This window comes from Oncorhynchus masou, chromosome 25 (assembly GCF_036934945.1).
Source record: "Oncorhynchus masou masou isolate Uvic2021 chromosome 25, UVic_Omas_1.1, whole genome shotgun sequence".
Lineage (NCBI taxonomy): Eukaryota > Metazoa > Chordata > Actinopteri > Salmoniformes > Salmonidae > Oncorhynchus > Oncorhynchus masou.
Genome location: NC_088236.1, coordinates 43,111,906 through 43,125,695, shown reverse-complemented (window position 1 = coordinate 43,125,695; position 13,790 = coordinate 43,111,906). Strand labels below are relative to the sequence as shown.

At 46.0% G+C, this 13,790-nt stretch overlaps 1 protein-coding gene across 1 annotated transcript; it reads left to right on the top strand.

The window, feature by feature from the left end:
• The first annotated feature begins 2,474 nt into the window (after nucleotides 1-2,474).
• On the top strand, nucleotides 2,475-3,699 carry LOC135513655 (uncharacterized). The gene is made up of 3 exons (XM_064936515.1): nucleotides 2,475-2,649; nucleotides 2,865-3,379; nucleotides 3,562-3,699. The coding sequence occupies exons 1-3, from the start codon at nucleotides 2,475-2,477 to the stop codon at nucleotides 3,697-3,699; spliced, it is 828 nt and encodes a 275-aa protein (XP_064792587.1).
• The last annotated feature ends 10,091 nt before the right edge of the window (nucleotides 3,700-13,790 follow it).

The following is a 13,790-nucleotide window of genomic DNA, read 5'->3' as shown; positions in this document are numbered from 1 at the left end:
CCACACTGCCCCTACTCAGATGGTATCGCGCCGTCCCAACCTTCGCTCTCTCTCCCCCGCTACTCTCTCCTCTTCCATCCTATCATCTCTTCCCTCTGCTCATACCTTCTCCAACCTATCTCCTGATTCTGCCTCCTCAACCCTCCTCTCTTCCCTTTCTGCATCCTTTGACTCTCTATGTCCCCTATCCTCCAGGCCGGCTCGGTCCTCCCCTCCCGCTCCGTGGCTCGACGACTCATTGCGAGCTCACAGAACAGTGCTCCGGGCAGCCGAGCGGAAATGGAGGAAAACTCGCCTCCTGCGGACCTGGCATCCTTTCACTCCCTCCTCTCTACATTTTCCTCCTCTGTCTCTGCTGCTAAAGCCACTTTCTTCCACTCTAAATTCCAAGCATCTGCCTCTAACCCTAGGAAGCTCTTTGCCACCTTCTCCTCCCTTCTGAATCCTCCTCCCCCCCTCCTCCTTCTCTGCAGATGACTTCGTCAACCATTTTGAAAAGAAGGTCGACGACATCCGATCCTCGTTTGCTAAGTCAAACGACACCGCTGGTTCTGCTCACACTGCCCTACCCTGTGCTCTGACCTCTTTCTCCCCTCTCTCTCCAGATGAAATCTCGCTTCTTGTGACGGCCGGCCGCCCAACAACCTGCCCGCTTGACCCTATCCCCTCCTCTCTTCTCCAGACCATTTCCGGAGACCTTCTCCCTTACCTCACCTCGCTCATCAACTCATCCCTGACCGCTGGCTACGTCCCTTCCGTCTTCAAGAGAGCGAGAGTTGCACCCCTTCTGAAAAAACCTACACTCGATCCCTCCGATGTCAACAACTACAGACCAGTATCCCTTCTTTCTTTTTTCTCCAAAACTCTTGAACGTGCCGTCCTTGGCCAGCTCTCCCGCTATCTCTCTCAGAATGACCTTCTTGATCCACATCAGTCAGGTTTCAAGACTAGTCATTCAATTGAGACTGCTCTTCTCTGTATCACGGAGGCACTCCGCACTGCTAAAGCTAACTCTCTCTCCTCTGCTCTCATCCTTCTAGACCTATCGGCTGCCTTCGACACTGTGAACCATCAGATCCTCCTCTCCACCCTCTCCGAGTTGGGCATCTCCGGTGCGGCCCACGCTTGGATTGCGTCCTACCTGACAGGTCGCTCCTACCAGGTGGCGTGGCGAGAATCTGTCTCCTCGCCACACGCTCTCACCACTGGTGTCCCCCAGGGCTCTGTTCTAGGCCCTCTCCTATTCTCGCTATACACCAAGTCACTTGGCTCTGTCATAACCTCACATGGTCTCTCCTATCATTGCTATGCAGACGACACACAATTAATCTTCTCCTTTCCCCCTTCTGATGACCAGGTGGCGAATCGCATCTCTGCATGTCTGGCAGACATATCAGTGTGGATGATGGATCACCACCTCAAGCTGAACCTCGGCAAGACGGAGCTGCTCTTCCTCCCGGGGAAGGACTGCCCGTTCCATGATCTCGCCATCACGGTTGACAACTCCATTGTTTCCTCCTCCCAGAGCGCTAAGAACCTTGGCGTGATCCTGGACAACACCCTGTCGTTCTCAACTAACATCAAGGCGGTGGCCCGTTCCTGTAGGTTCATGCTCTACAACATCCGCAGAGTACGCCCCTGCCTCACACAGGAAGCGGCGCAGGTCCTAATCCAGGCACTTGTCATCTCCCGTCTGGATTACTGCAACTCGCTGTTGGCTGGGCTCCCTGCCTGTGCCATTAAACCCCTACAACTCATCCAGAATGCCGCAGCCCGTCTGGTGTTCAACCTTCCCAAGTTCTCTCACGTCACCCCGCTCCTCCGCTCTCTCCACTGGCTTCCAGTTGAAGCTCGCATCCGCTACAAGACCATGGTGCTTGCCTACGGAGCTGTGAGGGGAACGGCACCGCAGTACCTCCAGGCTCTGATCAGGCCCTACACCCAAACAAGGGCACTGCGTTCATCCACCTCTGGCCTGCTCGCCTCCCTACCACTGAGGAAGTACAGTTCCCGCTCAGCCCAGTCAAAACTGTTCGCTGCTCTGGCCCCCCAATGGTGGAACAAACTCCCTCACGACGCCAGGACAGCGGAGTCAATCACCACCTTCCGGAGACACCTGAAACCCCACCTCTTCATGGAATATCTAGGATAGGATAAAGCAATCCTTCTCCCCCCCCCTTAAATGATTTAGATGCACTATTGTAAAGTGGCTGTTCCACTGATGTCAGAAGGTGAATTCACCAATTTGTAAGTCGCTCTGGATAAGAGCGTCTGCTAAATGACTTAAATGTAAATGTAATGTAAATGTAGGTTGGTCAGGGCGTGAGTTGGGGTGGGCATTCAATGTTTTGTTCTATGTTTGTATTTCTATGTATTTCTAGGTAGCTGTCAATCGTTGGCTTTGATTGAGAACCATACTGAGGCAGCCTGGTTTCGCCCTTGAGTGGTAAGGAGGAGCAGCACTATAAGGAGGAATGGACATGGGAGGACATTCTGGATGGCAAGGGATCCTGCACATGGGAGGAGATCCTGGCTGGAAGGAGAGCGGAGGCAGCAGGAGAGATGAACCAGCGGTACGAGGGAACACGGCTGGCAAGGAAGCCCTAAAAAGTTCTTGGAGGGGGCACACGGGGAGTGTGGCTAAGGCAGGTAGGAGACCTGAGCCAACTCCCCGTGCTTACCGTGGCGAGAGGTTGACCGGGCAGGCACCGTGTTATGCGGTGAGGCGTAGCATAGCCCGGTGCGCTACATTGCAGCTCCTCGTATCGGCCATGCTAGAGTGGGCACTGAGCCAGGACGGATGAAGCCGGCTCAGCGCATCTGATCTCCAGTGCGTCTCTTCGGTCCGTGTTATATGGCACCAGCCCTACGCACTGCGTCTCCCGTGGGTCTGCACAGCCCAGTGCGTCATGTGCCTGCACCCTGCAAGTGCCGGGCAAAAATCAACATCCAGCCAGGATGGGTTGTTCAGTCCCTTAGTTCGAGACCTCCAGTGCGCCTCTACGGACCGGTCTATCCTGTGCCTCCTCCAAGGACCAGCCCTCCAGTAGATCTCTCCAGCCTGGTGAGTACTGTGTCTGTTCTAAGAAACAAGTCTCCTGTGTGTCCCTCCAGTTCGGATCTGCCAGAGCCTCCCTCAAGTCCGGACACTCCAGAGCCGCCCTCCAATCCAGACGCTCCAGAGCCGCCCTCCAGTCCGGACGCTCCAGATCCTCCCTCCAGTCCGGACCCTCCAGAACCGCCCGTCAGTCCGGTGCTGCCAGAGCAGCCTGTCAGTCAGGGGCTGCCAGAGACGCCCGTCAGTCAGGAGCTGCCAGAGACGCCCGTCAGTCTGGAGCTGCCAGAGCCGCCCGTCAGTCAGGAGCTGCCAGAGCCGCCCGTCAGTCAGGAGCTGGCAGAGCCGCCCGTCAGTCAGGAGCTGGCAGAGCCGCCCGTCAGTCAGGAGCTGCCAGAGTCGCCCGTCAGTCAGGAGCTGCCAGAGTCGCCCGTCAGTCAGGAGCTGCCAGAGTCGCCCGTCACTCCGGCGCTTCCAGAGTCGCCAGTCACTGTCGGCGCTGCCAGAGTCGCCAGTCACTGTCGGCGCTGCCAGAGTCGCCCGTCACTCCGGCGCTGCCAGAGTCGCCCGTCACTCCGGCGCTGCCAGAGTTGCCCTTCACTTTGGCGCTGCCAGAGTCTCCAGTCTATTTGGGGCCCTGCTGAAAAGGTCCCCAGTCTGGGGTCGGCGGAGAAGGTCGTCGCTCCAAAGGCACCACCTAAGTGAGTCCAGACTAAGGTGGAGTGGGGTCCACGTCCCGCACCAGAGCCACCACCGCGGACAGATGCCCACCCAGACCCTCCTCTGTTTGGCCTGGTATGGTTCCCAATCAGAGGCAGCTGTCAATCGTTGTCTCTGATTGAGAACCATACTGAGGCAGCCTGGTTTCGCCCTTGAGTTGTGGGTAGTTGTTTTCTGTCTCTCTCTCTGTACCAGATAGGACTGTTTCGTTTGTTCCGTTTTTGTTATTTTTGTTCTAGTGTTCAGTGTAATTAAAAGATCATGAACACGTACCATGCTTCACTTTGGTCCTCTCCTTCTTCCACCTACAATGATTGTTACAGTGGGTGAGTGACTGACTTCTTCCCCCTCATATTGTTTTTTGATGGCTACAGCTAGAGATGGAGAGCATTTGTAAACAGCAGTTTTCAGTTCTTTCCACAGATTCTCGATTGGATTCAGGTCTGGACTTTGACTTGGCCATTCTAACACCTGGATATGTTTATTTTTGAACCATTCCATTGTAGATTTTGCTTTATGTTTTGGATGATTGTCTTGTTGGAAGACAAATCTCCGTCCCAGTCTCAGGTCTTTTGCAGACTCCATCAGGTTTTCTTCCAGAATGGTCCTGTATTTGGCTCCATCCATCTTCCCATCAATTTTAACCATCTTCCCTGTCCCTGCTGAAGAAAATCAGGCCCAAACCATGATGCTGCCACCACCATGTTTGACAGTGGGGATGGTGTGTTCAGGATGATGCGCTCTGTTGCTTTTACGCCAAACATAACGTTTTGCATTGTTGCCAAAAAGTTCAATTTTGGTTTCATCTGACCAGAGCACCTTCTTCCACATGTTTGGTGTGTCTCCCAGGTGGCTTGTGGCAAACTTTAAACAACACTTTTTATGGATATCTTTAAGGAATGGCTTTCTTCTTGCCACTCTTCCATAAAGGCCAGATTTGTGCAATATACGACTGATTGTTGTCCTATGGACAGAGTCTCCCACCTCAGCTGTAGATCTCTGTACTTCATCCAGAGTGATCATGGGCCTCTTGGCTGCATCTCTGATCAGTCTTCTCCTTGTATGAGCTGAAAGTTTAGAGGGACGGCCAGGTCTTGGTAGATTTGCAGTGTTTAAAGCTTGGGAAATCTTTTTGTATCCAAATCCGGCTTTAAACTTCTTCACAACAGTATCTCGGACCTGCCTGGTGTGTTCCTTGTTCTTCATGATGCTCTCTGTGCTTTTAACAGACCTCTTGAGACTATCACAGTGCAGGTGCATTTATACGGAGACTTGATTACACACAGGTGGATTGTATTTATCATCATTAGTCATTTAGGTCAACATTGGATCATTCAGAGATCCTCACTGAACTTCTGGAGAGAGTTTGCTGCACTGAAAATAAAGGGGCTGAATAATTTTGCACGCCCAATTTTTCAGTTTTTGATTTGTTAAAAAAGTTTGAAATATCCAATAAATGTCGTTCCACTTCATGATTGTGTCCCACTTGTTGTTGATTCTTCACAAAAAAATATAGTTTTATATCTTTATGTTTGAAGCCTGAAATGTGGCAAAAGGTCGCAAAGTTCAAGGGGGCCGAATACTTTCGCAAGGCACTGTATGTATTTGCAGAAATCCATTCAGGTGTATTTTGTGAATTTTGGCAAATGCCAATGATTTATTTAAGTTGCGCTGTTGCTACTGCCTGTAAACACATAGTCCAGTTCAAAGTGAATGACGGCAGGCCCGTGTGACAAATTGCTTATTTGCATATACGACGACTGCAGCTCTGATTAGCTATGGTGCACCGGTTTGTGTAGGCTCTGGTCCTGGACAAGACATTTGTTTTTATTGGGTTTTATTTCCTGCAGTGTCTATTAATTGTCCACGGCCGCAATCTCACTATTTATTGCTATAGCATTTTCACAAATGCCTAACTATATTTAATTCCCAAACATTCTATGAATTCATGAAATTGACACGATCTAAGTGCACGCATAACTAAGGTGTCATATTTTTCTTAGGAATGTACAGTGCCAGTCAAAAGTTTGGACATGCCTACTCATTCAAAGGTTTTTCTTTATTTTTATGTTACATTGTAGAATAATAGTGAAGACATCAAAACTATGAAATAACACATACGAAATCATGTAGTAACCAAAAAAGTGTAAAACAAATACCAATATATTTTATATTTCAGATTCGTCAAAGTAACCACCCTTTTCCTTGATGATAGCTTTGTACACTCTTGGCACTCTCTCAACCAGCTTCATGAGGTAGTCTCTTGGAATGCATTTCAGTTATCAGGTGTGCCTTGTTAAAAGTAAATTTGTGGAATTTCTTTCCCTCTTATTACATTTGACACAATCAGTTGTGTTGTGACAAGGTAGGGTGGTATACGGAAGATAGCCCTATTTTGTAAAAGACCAAGTTCATATTATGGCAAGAAGAGCTCAAATGAGCAAAGATAAACAACAGTCCATCATTACTTTAAGACATGAAGGTCAGCCAATGTGGAAAATTTCAAGAACTTTGACAGTTTCTTTAAGTCCAGTCTCAAAACTATGTGCAGTCTCAAAACCTCAAGTGCTACGATGTAACTGGCTTTCATGAGGACCGCCAAAGGAAAGGAAGATGCAGAGTTACCTCTGCTGCAGAGGATAAGTTCATTAGAGTTAACTTCACCTCATAATACAGCTCAAATAAATAAGTAACAGACATACGGACAAACTGAATTGGTCCACCCACACGGACAAACTGAATTGGTCCACCCACACAGACAGTGTGGTGAAGAAGGCGCAGCAGCACCTCTTCAACCTCAGGAGGCTGAAATGCGGCTTGTCACCAAAAGCACTCACAAACTTCTACAGATGCACAATCGAGAGATTCCTGTCGGGTTGTATCACCACCTAGTACAGCAACTGCTCCACCCACAACCGTAAGGCTCTCCAGAGGGTTGTGAGGTCTGCACAACGCATCACCGGGGGCAAACTACCTGCCCTTCATGACACCTACACCACCCAATGTCACAGGAAGGCCATAAAGATCATCAAAGACAACAACCACCCGAGCCACTGTCTGTTCACCCCGCTATCATCCAGAAGGTGAGGCAGTACAGGTGCATCAAAGCAGGGACCGAGAGACTAAAAACAGCCTCTATCTCAAGGCCATCAGACTGTTAAACAGCCACCACTAACATTGAGTGGCTGCTGCCAACATACTGACTCAACACCGGCCACTTTCAATAATGGAAACATTGATGTTAAAGCCACTTTAAACAATGCCACTTTTATATGTTTACATACCCTACATTACTCATCTCATATGTAGATACTGTACTCGATACCATCTACTGCATCTTGCCTATGCCATTCTGTACCATCACTCATTCATATATTTTTATGTACATATTCTTCATCCCTTTACACTTGTGTGTATAAGGTAGTTGTTGTGAAATTGTTAGGTTAGATTACTCGTTGGTTATTACTGCATTGTCGAAACTAGAAGTACAAGCATTTCGCTACACTCGCATTAACGTCTGTGTATGTGACAAATAGAATTTGATTTGATTTGAGACTGTGCGAATCAGACCATGGTTGAAGTGTTGCAAAGAAACCACTTCTAAAGGACACCAATAATAAGAAGAGACTTGCTTGGGCCAAGAAACATGAGCAATGGACATTAGATGGGTGGAAATCTGTCCGTTGGGCTGATGAGTCCAAATCTGAGATTTTTGGTTCCTACCACCATGTTGTTGTGAGACGCAGAGTTAGTGAATGGATGATCTCCGCATATATGATTCCCATCGTGAAGCATGGAGGATCAGGTGTGTTGATGCTGGTGACACTGTCTGTGATATATTTCGAATTCAAGGCCCACTTAACAGCGATACGCCATCCTATCTGGTTTGCGCTTATTGGGACGATCATTGGTATTTCAAGAGGACAATGACCCAAAATCAAATCAAATCAAATATATTTATAAAGCCCTTCGTAAAAGTGTTGTACAGAAACCCAGCCTAAAACCCCAAACAGCAAGCAATGCAGGTGTAGAAGCACGGTGGCTAGGAAAAACTCCCTAGAAAGGCCAAAACCTAGGAAGAAACCTAGAGAGGAACCAGGCTATGTGGGGTGGCCAGTCCTCTTCTGGCTCTCCCGGGTGGAGATTGTAACAGAATATGGCCAAAATGTTCAAAATACACCTGCAGGCTGTGTAAGGGCTATGTGACCAAGAAGCATAGGGATGGAGTGCTGCATCAGATGGCCTGGCCTCCATTATCACCCAACCTCAACCCAATTGAGATGGTTTGGGCTGACTTGGACCGCAAAGTGAAGGCAAAGCAGCCAACAAGTGCTCAGCATATGAGGGAACTCCTTCAAGACTGTTGGAAAAGGATTCCTCATGAAGCTTGTTGTTGAATTCCAATAGTGTGCAAAGCTGTTATCAAGGAAATGGGTGGATACTTTGAAGAATATTAAATATATTTTTATTTGTTTTGGATATTAAAAGATTCCATGTGTGTTATTTCATAGAATTTGATGTATTCACTATTACTATACAATGTAGAAAATTGTGAAAAATAAAGAAAAAATCCTTGAATGAGTGGGTGTGTCCAAACTTTTGACTGGTACTGTATATGACCAGATTTTGATACGATTGAATGTTGCTAAAACACTGTCAGTTCCACTTTTAATGATGATCCAAGGATTCAGTCAAAGACAAAGATGGCACACATTTTGTGCTTCACAGCCGTATGGTAAATTTTACAAAGCTTATTTTTTGCAATATGTTTTTTTGATAAGAATTATCCGTTCTACACTGATGATTAGAAGTTAATTCATCTGATTTGACTTGTAAATGTAAAGACATTACATTTGAATGTAATGCAATGTATGATGTGCAGCAAATACAGTGTATAACCTCTAAAAATAAACCTTTATATGACACCATTTTAGAATAATGATTTAAAAAATATTATTCACAAAATAATTGACACCAGTCATGCATTCAAACACAGAAACAGAAGAATACAGACATCCATCAAGACAAGTGCTCAGTAGGAGATTAACATTATGCCTGCATGAAATATTAGAGAAACAGCCGAATTTATCTAAATTATTTACACCCATTTTGAGTGACAGAAAAGCGGTGACTCTTTAGGTAAACAAAGCTAGCAGCACCACACACATCGTGCCAGCCTTGTCAGAGTTTATGTAATGCTGCCTGGGCAAAAATACATTATGTCAAAACTAATTTCCTGCCAAAAGAAAACCAAACAGTCCTGTCTAAAGAGGGAAGAGAAAATTGTGAAAATTGCACTTTAAAAACCTTGATTCAGCTTCCCAGACCACCATTGAGTAATGAGGTAATCTAAACAGCCGAGTGGATGCTGATTAGATTACTTCCAGCAGGCAGTACAATGTGTCTGTATTTATTCCTGTTGTGGAGGGAACAACATATATGCTGTCTGTGTGAAACCACTACACCTTCATGGGGCAGATATGATAAAACAAGGTGGAAGATGATGCATGTTCTTTTCTCTCTGAGGACATAGTATTTCACTTGCCCTTGTCTCTTTGTTTAATGGGATAATTGATGTGTTTGTTCATAGTCTGGCCGTTGTTGCTTTCTTTGCTACTTTTGTAACTTTTAATTTGACCAGGATCTCACTTGATAGACCTTTTTAGACACAACCTATGTTGACTCAACCCACTCTTTGACAGTAAATGATATCTATCCAACCAATATATCCATGTGCATCCACATGGTAACAATTTTTTTTGTCACACAGCACACATTGAAAACCCACCCACCTCAAACAAACTTTTGAAAGTTCACCAAAAAGAACTAATGACCTTGAAAGAGGAGCAAATTAGCAAACATACAGAGCCATCTGTGTGCCCCGCAGGCAGCCCAACGTTTCCGTCTTTGCCAAGGTAGCCTAATGAAGCTCGTACATTTTACATGCAAATCTCTGCCTAATCTTTCTCCTCTTTCTGCCAATGTCTCAGGCAAATAAATATATAAAACCCAATTATGATTTAATTAATAGAAATCTAGTGTTCCGTGGAATTGGTACCTTGGCTGGGGTGACTCTGGGACCTGGGCTTATTAGTTGCGCTGTTAAACTGCAACACAGCCTGACGTTGAATCCTCCGTAGATTTTGCTGTTCAAACAAACCATCCCCAGGCTATACTGGATAAAGGCATTGCAAACTCTGACACAAACCCATCGACCCTTACTGTCAGTGTACGCAGACAGACCTCTGGGATGTTGTTGTCATTCCTGCAGTGGTGGGAAAAGTACCCAAATGTCATACTTGAGTAAAAGGAAAGATACTTTAATAGAAAGTGATTCAAGTAAAAATGAAAGTCACCCAGTAAAATACTACTTGAGTTAAAGTCTTAAATATACTCAAGTATGAAAAGTAAATGTAAAAGTATAAATCGTTTCAAATTCCTTATATTCACCAAACCAGACAACATCATTTTAGTTTTTGAAATTTTATTCCAACACTTATTTACAAACAAAGCATTTATGTTTATTGATTCTGCCAGATCAGAGGCAGTAGGGATGACCAGGGATGTGATCGTGAATTTAACAATTTTCCTGTCCTGGAAATCATTCAAAATGTAATCGAGTATTTTTGTGTGTCAGGGAAAATGTATGGAGTATAAAGTATATTATTCTCTTTAGGAATGTAGTAAAGTACCAGTTTACAGAAATATAAATAGTAAAGTACAAATACCCCAACAAACTACTTAAGTAGTACTTTAACATATTTTTACTTAAGCACTTTACACCACTGCATTCCTGCAAGATTGCCTTTGTTTGATTGCGTAAGTGATGTCAGCGATGTGAAGTCTTAGTCAGAGGATGGATAGAGGATGTGTGTGTATTTGTGTGTGTGCGTGCTCCCTTGGTCTCAGACTGGATACTGGAGATGGACAAGCTTCATTAGTCCTTCAATGGCAAAGTGTTTTCAAAGTAAATCCCAAACGGGTGCTCTACATCCATCAACAGCACAGAGGACTAGAGAAACTTTCACTGACTTTCAACTACCGTACGCAACTCTAACTTTGCCTTTAAATCTAGGGAGTCAAACTCCAGGGAATCTCAGATTGACAACCTATATGAGTTACACTTAAAATTAGATTCCAACTCAATCTAGTCCTCTGTGATTTCCTCACTCTAACGTGTGAGTCGATAAGTCATTGAGTACGGTTACATACACGTAATAATATGATTAATAGTCAGATTAATGTAATAGTTTGTTTCTATGCTTTGCAAGATGAACAATTTCTCTAGTAATCCTGTTTACATCCACACATCTGAAATTAGGCTACCAGATGGGACTTCAATTAACTTAAAATCGCATTATAAAAACATTCTACCACAGTGACCATGCTAATTTTGCGAAGCCTATTTGATTCAGAGACAAAGACACATACACACACCCGCGCACACAGGGCCAGCTCTAGCCTTTTGTGGGCCCTAAGTGAGATTTGACTCTCTGTCACTCGGAGGGAGCAAGTGACAGACCGAAAGGAGAAGCTAATGGATATAGGCAGGGCTGGGCCCTAAATTTGGCAGAAGCAATCGGGCCTGAATAGGGTAGGGCCTTAACTTTGTGAGCATGGTTAGGGGGTAAAATTCATGCCAATACAGGGCTCTACCACCGAGCAGGCAACATTTCCTGCATTTTTACACATTTTGCCATTATTGCAGTTTTAAAGCTAATTCCCTTCAATTCTACACATTTTGTCATGACTTCTGCCCTGTTAATGATATCTGAGTGAGGGTGACAAAAAAAATCTATGGGAACCCACTGGAGGTTAGGGCCCCTGGGAACGTGCCCTGTGTGCCCGGTTAGTCTTCGGCCATGATGACTACAAGTTTAGATAACTGACTAGACTAATTTATCAATCTAAGAATTGTTAGCTGTCATGGCTAATTGAGTAACTGTCAGTGACTGACAAAATAACACCAACTCCTGATGCACAACCAAATTATAAACTTCTACTGTTCTAACTCAACCGTAAATTGAGACCACAACTCATCTTTTTTGTTTGTTTGGGGGGGTTTAAGCGATTATGTCACTTATTTCTGGTGTCGGCCCTACACACACACACACACACACACACACACACACACACACACACACACACACACACACACACACACACACACACACACACACACACACACACACACACACACACACACACACACACACACACACACACACACACACACACACTCTCTCCTTTGATCCTTACCTGTTCTTTCAAAGCCTTCTACTGAGTCCTGGGTTGGGCTCTCCTCTGTCTGCACCGATAGGAGGGCACTCAGGCTTAGCGCCAATGAGCTGGCCCTTTGCACGCCAGTCAAGTGCCTCTACATTCAAGGACATGCCTTTGTACCCCAGGCCTCTGTCCTACACCATGCCCTGGCCTCTATAGCCCTCTGGCTGAAATGACTGCAGCTCAAGGAAGACAAGGTAGAGCCATAGAAAACCAGAGGGCACCAGCTCTCAGCGACACTGCGTTGACGTCTCTGTTGTGTTTGTAGTTTGTGACATTGTTAACTGGAAAAGAAATGTGACATTGCAAATGTCTTTATGATAAGGAGTCTGATCCTATCATATATGGGCTGTCTTTTGGAGAGCAGACAATGTCTCCCCCGTGACAGTCAAAGACCTAGATCAGCAGTCTTTGTCTTTCTTTCTCCCTAGCTGGACCTTTCTTTTTCTTTCGCTCTATTCTCTGTAGTGAGGGATGCGATGACTGATAAAGAGTGATTTTCCCGAGACTGCGGGGATCACAGAGAAGCTATCAGAGCCTTTCAATCACACCAGTGCTGGGCTGATAAAAGGTTTTTAATGGTCCCGTCCTATCAGTGCTGTGTCTGGGCCGTGCACTGCACTGCGAGGGGCTAGGAGACTGATCACTGGGACGCCTCCATCTGATAGCACCAGAGAAGAGCCCCCAGTCAGATGATACAGTACAGGCCTCCTGTTATATCTAGCTTAGCTGTAGAAGAACGCACATCTGCACGGTTTCACATTGTACATCACTCTGACGTTTAATGACATGTGCCACTCGTTCTAACAACCCAGTCATATGTGAACATACGTAACAATGTACAGTACACTATGCAGCACATCGTACCATACATAGCACCCCCCCCCTTTCCAAACCAGGGACTGGTACATATATAAAAATGTCCATAGGACAAGAACCGAGCATGATACCTGTAAGAAAGAAACATGAACCCTTAAACGAAAGAGGTAAACAACAACTTTCCAAACTAGACAGTTTAGTACACTAACCTGGAGGTTGGCTAAGACACCTAATGGAACATAAGAATGAAAGGATGTTAAGTAGCCTGAATAGCAGATATAGCCGTTCTTCAGCCGCTACAGCTTGTGGCTCTGGCCCTTTGGGAGCCCACAGAGGCTGGGGCTCGGGTAGTTGTAGTGGAGGAGGTCCATCAGCTGGTGTCTCTGGCCTGTATGTCCGTTGTGTGGGCATTTGAATTCCTTGAGGGGCATGGACTTTACTGAGAAGGTTGCGTGCCAGCGTTATCCATTGCTCAGCATGAAGGCGGTGGGCTCCAGTTGTCGACTGACCTCCAAGGGGTCCGATCAGAATGAAGCCATTTTGTTGCACCGCTGAGGCCGTTGGGCTCGGCCCCATTATGACTCTTGGATGATCAGCTTCTTCACCCTGTAAAATGGGAGAAATTCTTCACCCTTGTTGAAATGCTGTTTCATTGCTCTTTGGTGCCTGGTCACTGCCTGATTTTCTTGGACGCGCCTAGTTGCCGGTGCTTCCACGCTCTGTGTTCGGAGTCTGTCCAGTTGCAGTTCCATCTCAGAACCTATCATGAGAAATATCGTGGAGACCTGTGTTGTTGTGTTTGCTTGTTCTGTAGTGCATTAGCGTTTGGTTCAAGGCAGTTTGGAACGTGCACCCCTGGACCAGGTGCGCTCTGATGCCGTTCTTCAGTGTTTGGTTGAAGCATTCCACCCTC

Excerpts from the sequence above, each read along its gene's own strand:
- LOC135513655 (XM_064936515.1), top strand. The coding sequence starts at position 2,475 with ATGGACATGGGAGGACATTCTGGATGGCAAGGGATCCTGCACATGGGA. Across the intron at positions 2,650-2,864 it reads GGGGAGTGTGGCTAAGGCAG|CCCTACGCACTGCGTCTCCC; the intron begins GTAGGAGACCTG and ends ATATGGCACCAG. Across the intron at positions 3,380-3,561 it reads AGGAGCTGCCAGAGCCGCCC|AGTCGCCAGTCACTGTCGGC; the intron begins GTCAGTCAGGAG and ends CGGCGCTGCCAG.